The sequence below is a fragment of the Oncorhynchus kisutch genome, linkage group LG26 (assembly GCF_002021735.2).
Source record: "Oncorhynchus kisutch isolate 150728-3 linkage group LG26, Okis_V2, whole genome shotgun sequence".
Taxonomy (NCBI): Eukaryota; Metazoa; Chordata; class Actinopteri; order Salmoniformes; family Salmonidae; genus Oncorhynchus; species Oncorhynchus kisutch.
The window spans coordinates 42,983,695-43,002,582 of record NC_034199.2 but is presented as its reverse complement, the minus strand read 5'-3'; the positions used below and the strand labels follow the sequence as shown (position 1 = coordinate 43,002,582).

The window sequence follows — 18,888 nt, the reverse complement described above, 5'->3', positions numbered from 1 at the left end:
CACTGCCTGTTCACCCCGCTATCATCCAGAAGGCGAGGTCAGTACAGGTGCATCAAAGCTGGGACCGAGAGACTGAAAAACAGCTTCTATCTCACGGCCATCAGACTGTTAAACAGCCACCACTAACATGGAGTGGCTGCTGCCAACACACTGACTCAACTCCAGCCACTTTAATAATGGGAATTGATGGGAAATTACCCGGGTATCCTGGAAGGATATTGACCTCATCCCGTCAGTAGAGGATGCCTGGTCGTTCTTTAAAAGTAATTTCCTTACTATCTTAAATAAGTATGCCCCTTTAAAAAAAGAACTAAGAACTAAGAATTAAAAAAGAACTAAGAACAGATATAGCCGTTGGTTCACTCCAGACCTGATTGTCCTCGACCAGCACAAAAACATCCTGTAGCAGACTGCACTAGCATCGAATAATCCCCGCGATATGAAACTTTCAGGGAAGTCAGGAACTAATACATGCAGTTAGTTATGAAAGCAAAGGCTAGCTTTTTCAAACAGAAATTTGCATGCTGTAGCTCTAACTCCCAAAAGTTTTGGGACACTGTAAAGTCCATGGAGAATAAGAGCACCTCCTCCCAACTGCCCACTGCACTGAGGCTAGGAAACACGGTCACCACCGATAAATCCAAGATAATCAAGAATTTCAATAAGCATTTCTCCATGCTTTCCTCCTGGCTACCCCAACCCTGACGAGCAGCTCCGCACCCCCCACAGCTACTTGCCCAAGCCTCCCCACCTTCTCCTTCACACAAATCCAGATAGCAGATGTTCTGAAAGAGCTGCAAAACCTGGAGCGCAACAAATCAGCTGGGCTAGACAATCTGGACACTCTCTTTCTAAAATTACCCCTCAAGATTGGAAAGTTGCAGCGGTCATCCACCTCTTCAAAAGGGGGTGACACTCTAGACCCAAACTGTTATAGACCTATATCCATCCTTACCTGCCTTTCTAAAGTAATCAAAAGCCAAGTTAACAAACAGATCACTGAACATTTCGAATCCCAATGTACCCTCTCTGCTGTGCAATCAGGTTTCCGAGAAGGTCATGGATGCACCTCAGCCACACTCAAGGTACTAAACGATATCATAACCGCCATCGATAAAAGAAGGTACTATGCAGCTGTATTCGTCGACCTGGCCAAGGCTTTCGACTCTGTCAATCACCGTATTCTTATCGGCAGACTCAACAGCATTGGTTTCTCAAATGACTGCCTCGCCTGGTTCACTAACGACTTCTCAGATAGAGTTCACTGTGTCAAATCGGAGGGCCTGTTGTCTGGACATCTGGCAGTCTCTATGGGGGTACCACAGGGTTCAAATCTCGGGCCGACTCTTTTCTCTGTGTATATATCAACGATGTCGCTCTTTCTGCTAGTGATTCCCTGGTCCACCTCTAAGCAGACAACACCATTCTGTAAACATCTGGCCCTTCTTTGGACACTGTGTTAACAAACCTCCAAATGAGCTTCAATGCCATACAACACTCATTCCGTGGCCTCCAACTCCTCTTAAAACACTAGTAAATGTTTCCAACCGATCGCTGCCCCGATCGCTACCCTCATAAAACTGACTATCCTACCAATTCTCAACTTCGGAGATGTAATTTACAAAATAGCCTCCGACACTCTACCCAGCAAAACTGGATGCAGTCTATCATAGTGCCATCTGTTTTGTCACCAAAGCTCCATATACGAACCACCAGTGCAACCTGTATGCTCTCGTCGGCTGGCCCTCGCTACATATTCGTCGTCAGACCCACTGGCTCCAGGTCATCTATAAGTCTTTGCTTGGTAAAGCTCTGCCTTATCTCAGCTCACGAGTCACCATAACAACACCCACCCGAAGCATGCGCTCCAGCAGGTATATCTCACTGGTCATCCCCAAAGCCAACATCTCCTTCCTTACAGTTCTCTGCTGCCATTGATTGGAACGAATTGCAAAAATCTCTGAAATTGGAGACTTTTATCTCCCTCACTAACTTTAAGCATCAGCAATCTGAGCAGCTTACCGATCGCTGCAGCTGTACACAGCCCATGTGTAAATCGCCCATCCAATCTACTTACCTCATCCCCATGTTGTATTTATTTTCTTTTTTGCTCTTTGCACTCCAGTATTTCTGCTTGCACATCTATCACTCCAGTGTTAATTTGCTAAATTGTAACTACTTCGCTACTATGGCCTATTTATTGCCTTACCTCATCACGCCATTTGCACACACTGTTATTGACTGTTTGTTTATTCCATGTGTAACTCTGTGTTGTTGTTTGTGTTGCACTGCTTTGCTTTATCTTGGCCAAGTCGCAGTTGTAAATGAGAACTTGTGCTCAACTGGCCTACCTGGTTAAATAAAAGGTGAAATTAAATAAAAAATACACAACTACCTGTTACACACAAATCTAAGTAATGGAATGGAATAAGAATATATACATATAAATATATGGATGAGCAATGACAAAGCGTGACAGGTGCAATAGATAAAATATAGTAAATAAATGCGTTCAAGTAACATCTCAACATCAACTGCTCAGATGAGACTGCGTGAATCAGGCCTTTATGGTCGAATTGCTGCAAAGAAACAACTACTAAAGGACACAAATAAGAAGAGACTTGCTTGGGCCAAGAAACATGAGCAATGTATATTAGACCGGTGGAAATCGGTCCTTTGGTCTGATGAGTCCAAATTTGAGATTTTTGTTTCTAACCGCTGTGTCTTTGTGAGAAGCAGAATAGATGAAGAGATGATCTCTGCATGTGTAGCACCGTGAAGCATAGAGGAGGAGGTGTGATGGTACTTTGCTGCTGACACTGTTTGTGATTTATTTAGCATTCAAGGCACACTTAACCAGCATGGCTACCACAGCATTCTGCAATGATACTCCATCGCATCTGGTTTGCACTTAGTGGGACTATCAATTGTTTTTCAACAGGACAATGACCCAACACACCACCAGGCTGTTTAAGGGCTATTTGACCAAGAAGGAAAGTGATGGAGTGCTGCATCAGAAGACCTGGCCTCCACAATCACCCAACCTCAACCCAGTTGATGTGATTTGGGATGAGTTGGACCACAGAGTGAAGGAAAAGCAGACAGCAAGTGCTCAGCATGTGACCGACCGGCTCAAATCGTTCTTATGTAGAAAATTTGAAATTGTGTTTTTTTCATTTCAGAGCTACAAACTGGTATATCATACACTACAGTTGAGGAACAATGGGGAAGTAATTTTGCTTTGAAAGTTGATAAACTTGTAAACTCACTTTTGAGAAAATGGCCTTTGAATGTTTTGGTTCTACTACGAGAGAGCCCCTCTTTGTCTACACCCATTCAGCATCGTTCATTACACTCTTAAGCTTTAGCCCCACCCATCTCTTGAAGGGTTGATCCGAGCGTTCTGTGCTAACAACAGCAGTGAAGCACCACTGTAAAGACCTTCATTATATACAGATTCAAAATAGCTATTGATAACCAATGTGTATTTTGTGGTTGTGACCCAGAGACTCTTGACCAATATTTTATTTTAAAAGAAACTACTATTAATGTTAAAGACTCTGATATCATGTTTTATTTTGATCCAAATTAGATGATTTAACTTTTGTTTATTTGTTTATTTTTCCATGCAGATTCTTTATCCATAAAATGATGTGGATAGAGAACAAACCACTAATTTTGAAATAATAAGTCAGTGTAAGAACAAAAAAGGCATACGTACCATAAAACGTATGACAAATTGAAAATATATCTCGATATGTAAAACCCTTGTCTGTTAGGTCTATGTCTCGTATAGGTCTCGTTTGTTTTTCTGGTTTTGTATTTGTTTTGTTCATAATAATAAAATACATGTAATAAAAAGTAAATAAATAAATATATATATATACACACACACACACTACCGTTCAAAAGTATGGGGCCACTTAGAAATGTCTTGTGTTTTTGAAAGAAAAGCAAATTTTTGGTCCAATAAAATAACATCAAATTAAATCAAAAATACAGTGTAGACATTGTAAATGTTGTAAATGACTATTATAGCTGGAAAAGGCAGATGTTAATGGAATATCTACATAGGCGTACAGAGGCCCATTATCAGCAACCATCACTCCTGTGTTCCAATCGCACGTTGTATTAGCTAATCCAAGTTAATCATTTTAAATGCTAATTGATCATTAGAAACCTTTTTGCAATGATGTTAGCACAGCTGAAAACTGTTGTGGTGATTAAAGAAGCAAAAAAACGGTCATCCTTTAGACTAGTTGAGTACTTGGAGCATCAGCATTTGTGGTTTCGATTACAGGTTCAAAATGTCCAGAAACAAATACCTTTCTTCTGAAACTTGTCAGTCTATTCTTGTTCTGAGAAATGAAGGCTATTCCATACGAGAAATTGCCAAGAAACTGAAGTTCTCGTACAACGCTGTATAATACTCACTTCACAGAACAGTGCAAACTGGCTCTAACCAGAATAGAAAGAGGAGTGGGAGGACCCAGTTTACAACTGAGCAAGAGTACAAGTACATTAAAGTGTCTAGTTTGAGAAACAGACTCCTCACAAGTCCTCAACTGGCAGCTTCATTAAATAGTACCCGCAAAACACCAGTCTCAACGTCAGCAGTGAAGAGGCGACTCCGGGATGCTGGCCTTCTAGGCAGAGTTGCAAAGAAAAAGCCATATCTCAGACTGGGCAATAAAAATACATACTAGCTGGTAAATAATATCGCAGACTGGCCAATAAATCATACACATAACGTTAGCTAGCGAGCCAGCCAGCCAGCCAGTCAGCTAACGTTAGCTAGCTAACAGTACACTTTGTAGAAAATAGAAATGTGTAATATATGAAAATATAGCTAGCTAGATTATCTGACCCGTGGTCTGAAATCAATACCCAGAGTGAATTTACCAGCTAGTACATCTATCAACAGTGACATTCTATTGAAAAGGATACTTGCATAGTGGAGTATTTTGTTAGGACATGTAGCTAGAGAGCTAGCTAAACAACTCCCAAACTGGATTTAAAATGGACTTTGTTTTAGGTTTGTATCATTTGATTTACACAACATTCCTACCACTTTGAAGATGAAAGATATTTATTGTGTAACAAACAAGAAATACGATTTTTTTTAAACAGAAAACTTGATCATGCATACCTCTTTGTAGAGCAACCTTTTGCAGCAATTACAGCTGCAAGTATCTTGGGGTATGTCTCTAAAAGCTTGGCACATCTAGCCACTGGGATTTTTGCCCATTCTTCAAGGCAAAACTGCTTCAGCTCCTTCAAGTTGGATGGGTTCTGCTGGTATACAGCACTCTTTAAATCATACCACAGATTCTCAATTGGATTGAGGTCTGGGCTTTGACTAGGCCATTCCAAGACATTTTAATGTTTCCCCTTAAACCACTCGAGTGTTGCTTTAGCATTATGCTTAGGGTCATTGTCCTGCTGGAAGGTGAACCTCCGTCCCAGTCTCAAATCTCTGGAAGACAAAAAAAGTTTCCCTCAAGATTTTTCCTGTATTTAGTGCCATCCATCATTCCTTCAACTCTGACCAGTTTCCCAGTCCATGCCGATGAAAAACATCCCCACAGCATGATGCCGCCACCACCATGCTTCACTGTTGGAATAGTATTCTCGGGGTGATTCTCGGGGTGATGAGAGGTGTTGGGTTTGCGACAGACATAGCGTTTTCCTTGATGGCCAAAAAGCTAAATTTGAGTCTCATCTGACCAGAGTACCTTCTTCCATATGTTTGGGGAGTCACCCACATGTCTTTTGTGTTTGCTTATTTTTTTCTTTAAACAATGGCTTTTTTTCTGGTCACTCTTCCATAAAGCCCAGCTCTGTGGAGTGTACGGCTTAAAGTGGTCCTATGGACAGATACTCTAATCTCCGCTGTGGAGCTTTGCAGCTCCTTCAGGGTTATCTTTGGTGTCTTTGTTGCCTCTCTGATGAATGCCGTCCTTGCCTGGTTTGTGGGTTTTGGTGGGCAGCCCTCTTTTGGAAGGTTTGTTGTGGTGACATATTCTTTCCATTTTTTAATTATGGATTTAAATGGTGCCCCGTGGAATGTTCAAAGTTTTGGATATTTTTTTTATAACCCAACCCTGATCTGTACTTCTCCACAACTTTGTCCCTGACCTGTTTTGAGACCTCCTTGGTCTTGATGGTGCCACTTGCTTGCTGGTGTTGCAGACTCTGGGACCTTTCAGAACAGGTGTATATATACTGAGATCATGTGACAGATCATGTGACACTTAAATATAGTCCACATGTGAGCAATCTAACTAATTATGTGACTTCTGAAGGTAATTGCTTGCACCAGGTCTTATTTAGGGGTTTCATAGTAAAGAGGGTGAATACATATACAAGCACCACTTCTCCGTTTTTAATTTTTGTTTGTTTGATGTTGAAACAAGTCATTTTTTAAATTTCACTTCACCAATTTGGATTATTTTGTCCGTTACTTGAAATACAAATACAAATCCATTTAAATTACAGGTTGTAATGCAACAAATTAGGAAAACTGCCAAGGGGATGAGTACTTTTGCAAGGCACTGTACCTCTTATGGATATCTACCCACTCATTCCACCCTCTTACTAAGATTCATTCCATGTCTAAAAAGTTATGACTGAGTTATAGCCAGCATTGATCCTGATCAGAGGAGAGCTCTGTGCCGTCTCTGGGACACTCCTGAGGTAGCTAGGCACCGTGCTTAAAGGGAGGACTGAGTTTAATACTCCTGAGTGGCGCAGCAGTCTAAGGCACTGCATCTCAGTGCTTGAGGCGTCACTACAGACACCCTGGTTCGAATCTAGGTTGTATCACAACCGGCCATGATTGGGAGTCCCATAAGGCGGCACACAATTGGCCCAGCGTCGTCCTGTGTAGGCTGTCATTGTAAATAAGAATGTGTTCTTAACTGACTTGCCTAGTTAAATAGGTTAAATATAAAAATTACAAACAGAAAAAAATACAGCATGCATGTTGGTACAAATGCCAAGTTAGAAAAACAATATTTTCCTGTGGCACAATATTTATGAGTGAGACAGTAAAGGTATTATGGTAAGACCAGCAAGAACAAGAGAGATTTACCACCCATTAATGTCAGAGCACTTTCCCCCTCATTTTAATATTCACACATTGCAGCAACTTCAAATGTGTCCTTGCGAATTATTAAGATGAGATATCACAACGTTCTAAATAAAGTGATTGAGGTTAGGGAGAAGGAACTTGATCGTGCCTTTTTGAGTGTTATCCCAATGCAATGGGTGTTAGAAGTATTAACATTTATGAAAAGTGAAAATTGCCTTCAGTGTTTTCCTCACTACCCGAGCCTCATCCTTTTTTTTAACAATAACCCATGAAGTGTTATTTAGAACAGCAGATTCTAGCTAGGACATCAATCAATATGGAATGACATTGTATTCCCCTAGCATACTAGACCATGCCAAGACTTCAGATGAGAGGGATGTCCAATGTTTTTTAGGTTGGCACAGCAAATGTTTCAAAACAAACATGAGGGGGAAAAAATATGCTTTTCATCACCAGGTGACATAGGTACGCAGCCAAATGCAATCTCCTCTGTGGTGCTGAAGGTTTCTCTCAAGAGGTATTTTGAGTATACACTGAGTATACAAAACATGACAGGGACTGACCAGCGGAATCCAGGTGAAAGCTATGATCGCCACTTGTTAAATCCACTTCATTCAGTGGATGATTTTTAAGCCTTGCGACATGGATTATGTGCCATTCCTAGTTGAATGGGCAAGACAACAAGTTAAGTGCCTTTGAACAGGGTATTGCAGTAGGTGCCAGGCGTACCGGTTTGTGTCAAGAACTACAAGGCTGCTGGGTTTTTTCACGCTCAACAGTTTCCCGTGTGTATGTGTAAATGGTCCACATTTCGACACCTTGTAGAGACCATGTCCTCGGATGGGGCCACAGTGTCTCCTGACCCCTCCTGTCTCAGCCTCCAGTATTTATGCTGCATTAGTTTGTGTGTCGGGGGGCTAGGGTCAGTTTGTTATATCTGGAGTACTTCTCCTGTCCTATTCGGTGTCCTGTGTGAATCTAAGTGTGCGTTCTCTAATTCTCTCCTTCTCTCTTTCTTTCTCTCTCTAGGAGGACCTGAGCACTAGGACCATGCCTCAGGACTACCTGACATGATGACTCCTTGCTGTCCCCAGTCCACCAGGCCGTGCTGCTGCTCCATTTTCAAATCAAAATCAAATCAAATCAAATGTATTTATATAGCCCTTCGTACACCAGCTGATATCTCAAAGTGCTGTACAGAAACCCAGCCTAAAACCCCAAACAGCAAGCAATGCAGTTGTAGACTGTGCCGGGTGGAGATTATAACAGAACATGGCCAAGATGTTCAAATGTTCATAAATGACCAGCATGGTCGAATAATAATAAGGCAGAACAGTTGAAACTGGAGCAGCAGCACAGTCAGGTGGAAGTTGAAACTGGAGCAGCAGCATGGTCAGGTGGACTGGGGACAGCAAGGAGTCATCATGTCAGGTAGTCCTGGGGCATGGTCCTAGGGCTCAGGTCAGTTGAAACTGGAACAGCAGCATGGCCAGGTGGACTGGGGACAGCAAGGAGTCATCATGTCAGGTAGTCCTGGGGCATGGTTTCAACTGTTCTGCCTTCTTATTATTCGAACATGCTGGTCATTTATGAACATTTGAACATCTTGGCCATGTTCTGTTATAATCTCCACCCGGCACAGCCAGAAGAGGACTGGCCACCCCACATAGCCTGGTTCCTCTCTAGGTTTCTTCCTAGGTATTGGCCTTTCTAGGGAGTTTTTCCTAGCCACCGTGCTTCTACACCTGCATTGCTTACTGTTTGGGGTTTTAGGCTGGGTTTCTGGGTTTATTTTACTAGGCAAGTCAGTTAAGAACAAATTCTTATCTTTCAATGACGGCCTAGAAACAGTGGGTTAACTGCCTGTTCAGGGGCAGAATGACAGAACAACAGATTTGTACCTTGTCAGCTCAGGGATTCAAACTTGCAACCTCTCGGTTACTAGTCCAACGCTCTAACCACTAGGCTACCCTGCCGCCCCAATTGAGGCTGTGCTGAGGGCAAAAAGGGAGGGGTGCAACTCAATATTAGGAAGGTGTTCCTAATGTTTGGTATACTCTATGTTCTTATATGAATATTGAACATGTCCTCAGAGAGAGGTAAAAGCAGCACAGTAGGCCTACACATGACAGTGTCACAGTGTACCTTCAACACAATGACATGGTGGTCTGCGTCCTCAGGAGAGTCAAATATGATGGCATATCAAAATGTTAATATCTAAACCAATGTCACAATGATGAAATGCCATTGTCAATGCATTTCAAAATTGTGCCACAAACTCGCAACTCTGTCATTGTAGGGGTGTGTGGCAAGAATAATTGATTTGTGAGCGAATTCATTCTCATTAGAATAAGATGTTTCATTGCAAGGGAAAGAAATCACCTAAGGGAATTCACACAAGCAAGAAAAATAATTTTAAATTAGGCTAGTCCCTCTGCTACTGCACAGAAATGCTGTTTCAAAGACCATATTCATGTGCCTTATTCTCAGGTGTATTTGAAAGGGGTTTGTAGGTAAATGAGCTCTCTAGCCAATATAACGCAATTTCAGGATCTGTTGATTCTGCCATATACAGAATATAGCCATTCAATGACATTTGAAATCTGGTCCAATCCATTTTCCTAAAGGCCCTCATGCTGCAGCTGAGGTGACTTGTACGTCATAGATCGCCCTGCTGTGGACTCCCTTAAAGTTCAAGGCTAAAGGTTCACTGTCTAAAAAAAGACATCCCAAAAGTATTGTGGAAGTCACTTCAAAGTAACACAACGGGTGTAGAGACTTTACTGTGAAATTCTTGCTTACAAGCCCTTCCAAACGATAGCGTTTTTAAAAAAAATATTAAAATGAAAAAATAAAATACACAAGAATTAAGCTATAAACAGGGAGTACCAGATCAATATACTGCTATATACAGGGAGTACCAGATCAATGTGGAGCTATGTACAGGGAGTACCAGATCAATGTGGAGCTATGTACAGGGAGTACCAGATCAATGTGGAGCTATATACAGGGAGTACCAGATCAATGTGGAGCTATATACAGGGAGTACCAGATCAATGTGGAGCTATATACAGGGAGTACCAGATCAATGTGGAGCTATATACAGGGAGTACCAGATCAATATGGAGCTATGTACAGGGAGTACCAGATCAATGTGGAGCTATGTACAGGGAGTACCAGATCAATGTGGAGCTATGTACAGGGAGTACCAGATCAATGTGGAGCTATGTACAGGGAGTACCAGATCAATGTGGAGCTATATACAGGTAGTACCAGATCAATGTGGAGCTATATACAGGGAGTACCAGGAGGATCCCATAAAGAATGGTAAACATATAGGAGGATCCCATAAAGAATGGTGAACCTATAGGAGGATCCCATAAAGAATGGTAAACATATAGGAGGATCCCATAAAGAATGGTAAACCTATAGGAGGATCCCATAAAGAATGGTAAACCTATAGGAGGATCCCATAAAGAATGGTAAACCTATAGGAGGATCCCATAAAGAATGGTAAACCTATAGGAGGATCCCATAAAGAATGGTAAACATATAGGAGGATCCCATAAAGAATGGTAAACCTATAGGAGGATCCCATAAAGAATGGTAAACCTATAGGAGGATCCCATAAAGAATGGTAAACCTATAGGAGGATCCCATAAAGAATGGTAAACCTATAGGAGGATCCCATAAAGAATGGTAAACCTATAGGAGGATCCCATAAAGAATGGTAAACCTATAGAGGAGCTCATAAAGAATGGTAAACCTATAGGAGGATCCCATAAAGAATGGTAAACCTATAGGAGGATCCCATAAAGAATGGTAAACCTATAGGAGGATCCCATAAAGAATGGTAAACCTATAGGAGGATCCCATAAAGAATGGTAAACCTATAGAGGATCCCAAAACACCATGTACATTACAGTATGGAATGACAAGCTATGCATAATCAGCATACGTACAACCATGTCTGGCTTTGATATTTATTGGGGACTACAGTATGTAATAAAAGGAGTGGTGCAGGAATGGAAACACGGCTGAGGACATTTGATATTCATGGGCAGCGGGCCTAGAAGTGTGACTCTTCTGCATCAACTTGCTAACTGGAGCATGGCTAAGGACTTACAGCCAGGTAGCAGCTGGTGGCTGAGACTAGACACTAGGAAGGCCCTAAGGCCTGTACTGATCATTACCTTTCACTACTCATTTACAGCTTACTACTATACCGCAGCTCTGGTCTTCATTAGTGCCCTGTTACTCTTCTGGTATATCTCCACTCTGTGGCCAAGTGGACTGAGAGGAGCGCTCAATACCTCCCCCATGGCCGCTTACGTTGCGTAACACAACCTCGTTGGCCCCTGCCCAGGAGCGGTGAAACGGCCCTCCTACAGGTACACATGTCTAGTCTGTTGTCAACAGGACTGACGTGACAGACATGGGGCTAAAGATAGATCCCAACGGTGGCGGCTAGGTATTCAAAGGGGCTTTGTTTTTTGATGGCTCACTGTTTTGACAGGCTGAGGAGGAATAGGGAGATATAATGTATGTATGACTGAACATTGTTGCTGTAGACACGGGCCAGGTTGTTTAAGTTAATCCAAGAAGATCCACTGACTCACCGGGGGTGTATGTAAGTGATCAGTACTATCAGAGTTGTATGAAAACTTAAGAGTTGACATTTTCACTGCTGTGGGCTAAGGTGACTATACATGAGTTTCAATTTCCTAAAATAGTTCTCTTTCACATAGGTTTCATATCACTCCAATCAAATAATCTTCAACAAGATCCCCAACCAAAACCATATATTCATGTCGGATTATATTAACATGACAAAGCAATTGAATAACTTATTCTCCATAGCTTCCGGTTCTATTTTAAGTGGATAACTCTGACAGATTCTGAACGACATGGATTCCATTCCGACAGTGAAAGCATATTCTTTCAACACAACAAAGTAATGATGACCTGTGTTTTAAAACATGTATTGTTTACAATCTCACGAGAATCACTGGTAATTTCTTGTAAATATTTATGATATATATACTTAATTAAACCGTGATGAGACTGTCAGACATGTATGATTTATTAATGATGTATCATTATTAGTGCCAAGAAGCATGCCCCTCCTGTGACAATGTGTCAAATCAAATCATATTAGTCACATGCTCCGAATACAACAGTGAGATGCTTACTTACGAGCCCCTAACCAACAATGCAGTTTCAAAAAATACAGATAAGAACAAGAGGTAAAAGTAACAAACAATTAAAGAGCAGCAGTGAAATAACAATAGCCAGACTATATACAGGTGGGTACCGATACAGAGTCAGTGTGTTATCTTCCTTGAGATTACATGAGTGAGCTGACAAGTCTAACTTATATAATAATGAAAATAATGTAGTAAACCCTCACACTATTGGTCGAGACCTTCAAGTTCAAACAGGGACAAGGACAATTATATATATTGTTTAATATAAATGGAGAGACTTAACCAATGACTATTAAGGGATCTATTATGGCGTGTATTCCTTATTAAGACTAATGTAAAATCAACAAGTGTGCAGAGAGCCTTAAACAAATAAAAGATGCTTAGGAAAAATGACAACACTCGAAACTTGTGCTAAAAATCAACTACAGGGGTGTAATGGTACAGAAATGAGCCTTTCATCTTCCAAGCTCCGTATCTAAAGATATCTCCTTTATGGTGTGAAGTATAATGACACCGTATCTAAAATTGTACTGTTGGGAATATGATCAAAACAGTAGCAAGTGTGAACAAACAGTGAGCTATACAGCCTAGTGGTTAGAACGTTGGGCCAGTAACCGAAAGGTTGCTTAGATCGAATCCCCGAGCTGACAAGGTAAAAATCTGTCGTTCTGCCACTGAACAAGGCAGTTAACCCACTGTTCCTAGGCCGTCATTGTAAAAAAGAATTTGTTCTTAACTGACTTGCCTAGTTAAATAAATTAAAAATATCAACAAGAACCCTAGAATGAACAATGAAAAATAGATTGAGTATGCAGCAGATTGAGAAATGCTCTTACTGTTTACTGTAAAAAAGTCATAGTTTATTTGACTTTTGTTAATTATACATTTTCACTTGCTTTGGCAATGTAAACATACATTTCCCATGCCAATGAAGCCCTTAAATTGAATTTAATTGAAATGCTCAATTACACATTTGTATCCAATATAAAAGAACTAAAGACAAAAGTGGAGGAGAAAACAGTGTCCCCTTGACAGCTTCATTTCTTGACAAAAGATACTGGCACCAGTGTCTACGCTGCAGGAGCTTGTTGATATGCTTTGGGCGACTACCCCGTTATTCTGTTATTCTCCCTGCGAGGATGAAACAGCAGCAGACAGACCGGAGTCATTCCTCCTGATCCAAGAGAGAAACCCCGTCATGCAGCCCATTTTAGTATTCATGAGCATGATTATTGGCATGGAGATAGAAGAGGCGTTTGAGAAATACACTTTAGAGAAAAAGACTGTTTGGGTCCCTGGCTTTCCTGACGATACATGATTAAATCTACAGACTATAACCCCAACACCCCTACCGCCAACACAGCTATTTACAACACTTTCAATCACTGCCAATCCCAACAGTCCAATCAAGAACAATTCCGTCACCATCCTTTTTATGAGTTGGCCATTGAAATGCAGAGGGTTACCACCACCACACCATCACATGTGATCCTTGATCCATCACCTCAACTGTGTTTAGTGGGGGGGGGACATAACAATCTGATAATGCAGCATAGTAATACGGATGAATCATGCCAGAGACCAGCACATTCACTTGGCTGTTCTCTCTGCTGGCCTGGCTCTCCCATTTAGCTATTTTCAATCCATTCCACACATTACACGGCTCAGCAGAGAACATTTGGCTGCTTGTATATGCAGCCATGGACCACATCAAATATCAGCACCGTTATTTCTGTCCCATTCCACTGCTGGGAACAGGAAGGCTGAGCAGGACGTGAAATGATAGGGTGGAGCTGGGACAGCTTGAGAAGTTCCACAGACACAGTTTGGACGTGTGTGTGTGTCTGTGTTCCTAATAACACACATCTACCAGAAAGGGTCTAGCAGTCTGTCTGACTCATCTTCCAAGTCCCCCTGTCGTCGCGTCTCGGGCATTGGGTAATTCATTGGGTCAGTGAATGGAACCTGAGACAGATCTGTCACAAGCCTGCGTGCAGGGCTAGTCTTTCACCAGGGCAGTGATGGGCTTGGATTAAGGAGGTATATAACTGAACTCACTGACCGATTTATTTTTTTAATACAGAGTCAATAACCTGTAGAGGAGAGCTGGAGGAGCACCAGACAATTTTAGCTGCGCTGACAGTCCAATGACGAAGGACATAAAGTGCACTGTGCATCCGGTCCACTTTCCCAGTCACTCTTAGTTTTTAAGCCTTCGCCACTGTACTTCCTGTCAACTTGGACCAGGGCCTATTGAAAATGCACAGGCCAGGACCCACGGTATTACCGTTCCAACCGGGCCTGCAGGCTTTGACACATAGCAGCACTTCTGTCAATAACACTGACACCCCTGCTGACATACTACATGACCTGGCTGATTCTGACCACACACTCTGGTCAAAACCTGGCTGCTCCAACTGAGTCCCATAAACCCATTCCATATGAACCACTGGTCTGAAACAATAGGAGTGGAATAGCATGCTAACTGTGGATTAGACTCTCTTGAAAGTAGCTTTGAACAAGCCTAATCACTTTCAATAATCCTAAATTATCATTCACATCTTGTTTACCTTGACATTGTTAATGCTAATAACCTGTATATTCATGTTTTCACAAGAAGTTGTGCAGAGACACCATCTGGTTAAATGAAGGAATTACAATCAAATGAAGCTCTATTTAAACCCCGAATGAATTTTAACTAGATGTGCGATACAAAGAAACGGGGTTGAGACAGTGCCACGGACATCTTTGATTCACTCCAAAAGCAGAGCACAATATTCGGGAACTAAAGACAGTCAAAAGAGCTCAATTAGCCTATACCGAATAAAAGTCACATATGTTTGCATATCAGACACCACTGAAAAATAGTAGAACCATGTACAAAATGAATCCAAAGGGATTTTGTAAGGATATGAGGGGAATTCCGGTGCCTTCGATATAATTTGATGATGTACAATATCGTCAGTCTCTGAGGTGTCAGACATCAACCCATCTCTCTTCGACCACAACTAGAAGTTGACGGGCCTCCTCTTGGGGACGTGGCCAAAAGCAACAGACCTCAACTCAACTGATTATGCAGTGAAGAGCTTTGGACAGGATTCAATCACAAAGTAATATCACAAACGATACACAGAGCTTCCTGCTCTATACCACGGTTAGATTTCACATTAAATATTTGAAGGATTGGCTTCACACCAATAGGCTAGCGAATGAAAATATCAACCTGATTATACAATATAGAGACTTGGGTTTTTTTTCATCTCAATTGTACATTGAATCAAAACTATAACACACTCTTAGAAAAAAAAGGGTGCTATCTAGAACCTAAAAGGGTTCTTCAGCTGTCCCTATGGGAGAACCCTTTGAAGAACCTTTTTGGGTTCCAGGTAGAACCCTTTCCACAGAGGGTTCTACATGGAACCCAAAAAGGTTCTACCTGAAACCAAAAAGGATTACGCCTGGAGTTCTCCTATGGGGACAGCCAAAGAAGTCTTTTGGAAAGCGTTTTTCTAAGGGCATGCTCAGCTCTGTATGGTCTGACTGGCATGCTGGTTGTACAAGGATATTAGATTAGAAACCATTTTTCTAAGGGCATGCTCAGCTCTGTATGGTCTGACTGGCATGCTGGTTCTACAAGGATATTAGATGAGAAACCATTTTTCTAAGGGCATGCTCAGCTCTGTATGGTCTGACTGGCATGCTGGTTGTACAAGGATATTAGATGAGAAACCATTTGCACCAGTGGCATTGACACAGAGATGTTTACATCACTATTATTAATAAATAAAGGATATGTACACAATTGTGTCGGCTAAACAGACCATATGCACAGTGCACAAATCTGAAATATGCGCTCTCTCAGACTTTCAGTAATCAATTTGCTGAGGTGTTGACATTGCATTAAATCAGTCATTGTCATTCCTGAAGACAAATGGGGTCAACACCCATGTGGATGTGATCACAGTGCTTCCATACAGCTGCATCACTCAGAGATGACAGACTGAGCTTTTCATTCATTTGGAGATTAGACGTCAACGACAGGAGCGTGCCGACATCTGAGGGATTAAAATCAGGTAGATCTCCAAGCCCGTCTATGAACAGGTGTGCCAGATTTCTGTCCAACTACGGAATTATGGGATCATGACATCATGAAATTAATGGTCTGGGCGGGCAAAGTTTATACTAATATGAGAAGGGAAAGAGGAAACAACTATTTGATTCACTTCATGCATGCAATCGATCATCATTACCTAAACTAAATAATTCAAATGTTCCTTGTGCCAACTCTCCTTTTGCAAATCTACCCTTGTGAATGCTGGAGCAGAACACTGAAGCAAAAATGACTGAGCCAGTCACAGTTTCACTTGGGTGGGTCTGAAAAATGCAAGCCTCCATGGCCTGAAATAGGAAAGTCCATATAAATATTATCTGAAGACCAGCAGGCTACCATTATGTATATGTCATACATTACATATAACAAGAACCATCATTACTAGCATCATGCCAGCATTACTCTGTGGTTGACGCACATATGAAGGAGAATGGATATTGGTTGGATAATTTAATTGCACTGATGTTTGCAATGCCTTGAGGTAGCATTACATGACGGCTTCATTGTCACGTTATTAACAAGACAGAACTCAATCCGGTGAATGCATGGCTGACGATTCTGTATTATTTCCACACAGAGGCACAAAGAAGACAGAGACCTCTACTGGACACACCAGCACATCTAACGCCAGCAGGTTTATTCTGCTGCTCCCATTGAAATATCATTCAGAGTGTTAGATAAACTTGACATTATTCAGTCAAATATTAAATGACATTTATGTCCAGGGCTACTTGTATTATATTTTAATGTAGTCTAGTGGATATATTTAGGATTAACTTTGAAACAATGAACGAAAGTATCACGAATGGGAACGTTATAAACTGGGCTACTGTGACATATCTGCATTAGGCTACTTTGATAAGGAATTAATCGAGAGTTTTAAGTTGCTACAGTTTTATTTCTAAGGGGTTTGTATTGCTCCTGAGTTGCGCAGCGGTCTAAGGCACTGCATCTGAGTTCTTGAGGCGTCACTACAGACACTAGTTCGAATCCAGGCTGTATCACAACCGGCCGTGACGGGGAGTCCCATAGGGGCGGCACACAATTGGCCCAGTGCCGTCCGGGTTTGGCCGGTGTAGGCTGTCACTGTAAATAAGAATTTGTTCTTAATTAACTGACCTGCCTAGTTAAATAAAGGTTCCATTAAACATATTGTACAATGTAAAAGTAGGCCTAAGGTGTGTTCAGTTATTTTCTGGCTACCTTTATTTTCTTCATTAGGCAACATCAACCACAACTTCGTGGATGACAGGCGAGTATACCCTTCATTCAACAGCAGCAATACTTTCATATAGCTGTGCATTATCATAATAAACAACTATATCCCTAAATAAAAATTAATGTGCTTTGTAGCCTAAAGCCAGGGCGCCGGTTATCAAAATGTCCATTCACGCACTATAGTAGTCAGTGATGTAAATTAGAACATTACAGTTTTGCATAATACACTATTACATGTGTTCTTCTTATCCACTTGATATGGTTTATTATGCCATAACTATACCCACTTTACGACTGTGTTCAATACATCATTATATTGACAGGTAGCACTGACATTTTTACATTCCCTTCTTACCTGACATTTCTTGCAGAGGAACATTTTCAAAGCTGAAGCCTTTTGCGATAGAAGCTTGTCTAACCTCACTGCAGTTATGTGCTTTAAAATCTGCTCCAGTGACAACGGACAGCGCCACAGATAAAGTCCATAGGACGGTCCGTATTCCCAACATCGTGCACTTCTGTGATGAATCCTTCTTTAATCCTCTGCAGATTCCCGTTTGTAGAGGAGCTCCCACTGCAGTGCATCCGGACGTAGTAGGTACTAACAACTCAACGTCTAATGGTTACCACTTTTCTACAACTGTCTATCATAACATCTTTCTCAATCAAAATCTGTTTATTTTGCCAACGATGGTTGACGGTCCTGCGTTGACGCAAAAAAACAGAATGTTGTTGTGAGTCCAGGTAAAACCACATGGATCCAACAGAGAGCGGGCTCTCAGCGTGTTCACTCAACTTCACTCAGAGAAAGCGCCGTTGGGTGTTATACGTTACTGTAGAAAGTCAAAATGCTCAGAACTGGAGAGGAGGGAGACACCTATGATGCGTTAGTAAATCAGAGAGGGTGGGAAAACACGGAGTGGAGTCAGTCTCGCCAGGCTGTCAAACTAGATTTCACATGGTTTGGATTGCTCCTGAATGGGTGATAAAGCCTACAATTGTTTTAACAGCATTTAACAGCAATAACAGCATTTATTTTATATGTCTTTCTTCATATTACCCCATGTTATCTGTTTATTACATCATTACATTGCTTGACCAACTCAACAGGCAGTTGGTAAGCCTACCAAATAAATAAACCCCAGTAGTTTACTGCCTACTGTCCATGACAGTGGTTCTCTATGAGAGAACTCTCCATTTCAAAGCCTGTGTTGAACAACAGGGCTGTGCTTGTATGTGGAATCGACTGAATCAGGACA

General features: G+C 41.5%; 1 protein-coding gene across 1 annotated transcript in view; it reads right to left on the bottom strand.

Annotated features, from left to right (window-relative positions):
• The window catches only part of LOC109871093 (glypican-6), a 164,075-nt gene extending 145,613 nt beyond the window's left edge, over positions 1-18,462 (bottom strand). The window contains exon 1 of the mRNA XM_020461923.2: positions 17,985-18,462. Coding sequence (XP_020317512.2) covers positions 17,985-18,138 — 154 coding nt within the window. The 5' untranslated portion in view covers positions 18,139-18,462. The remainder of the gene's footprint in view (positions 1-17,984) is intronic.
• Positions 18,463-18,888: the final 426 nt, after the last annotated feature.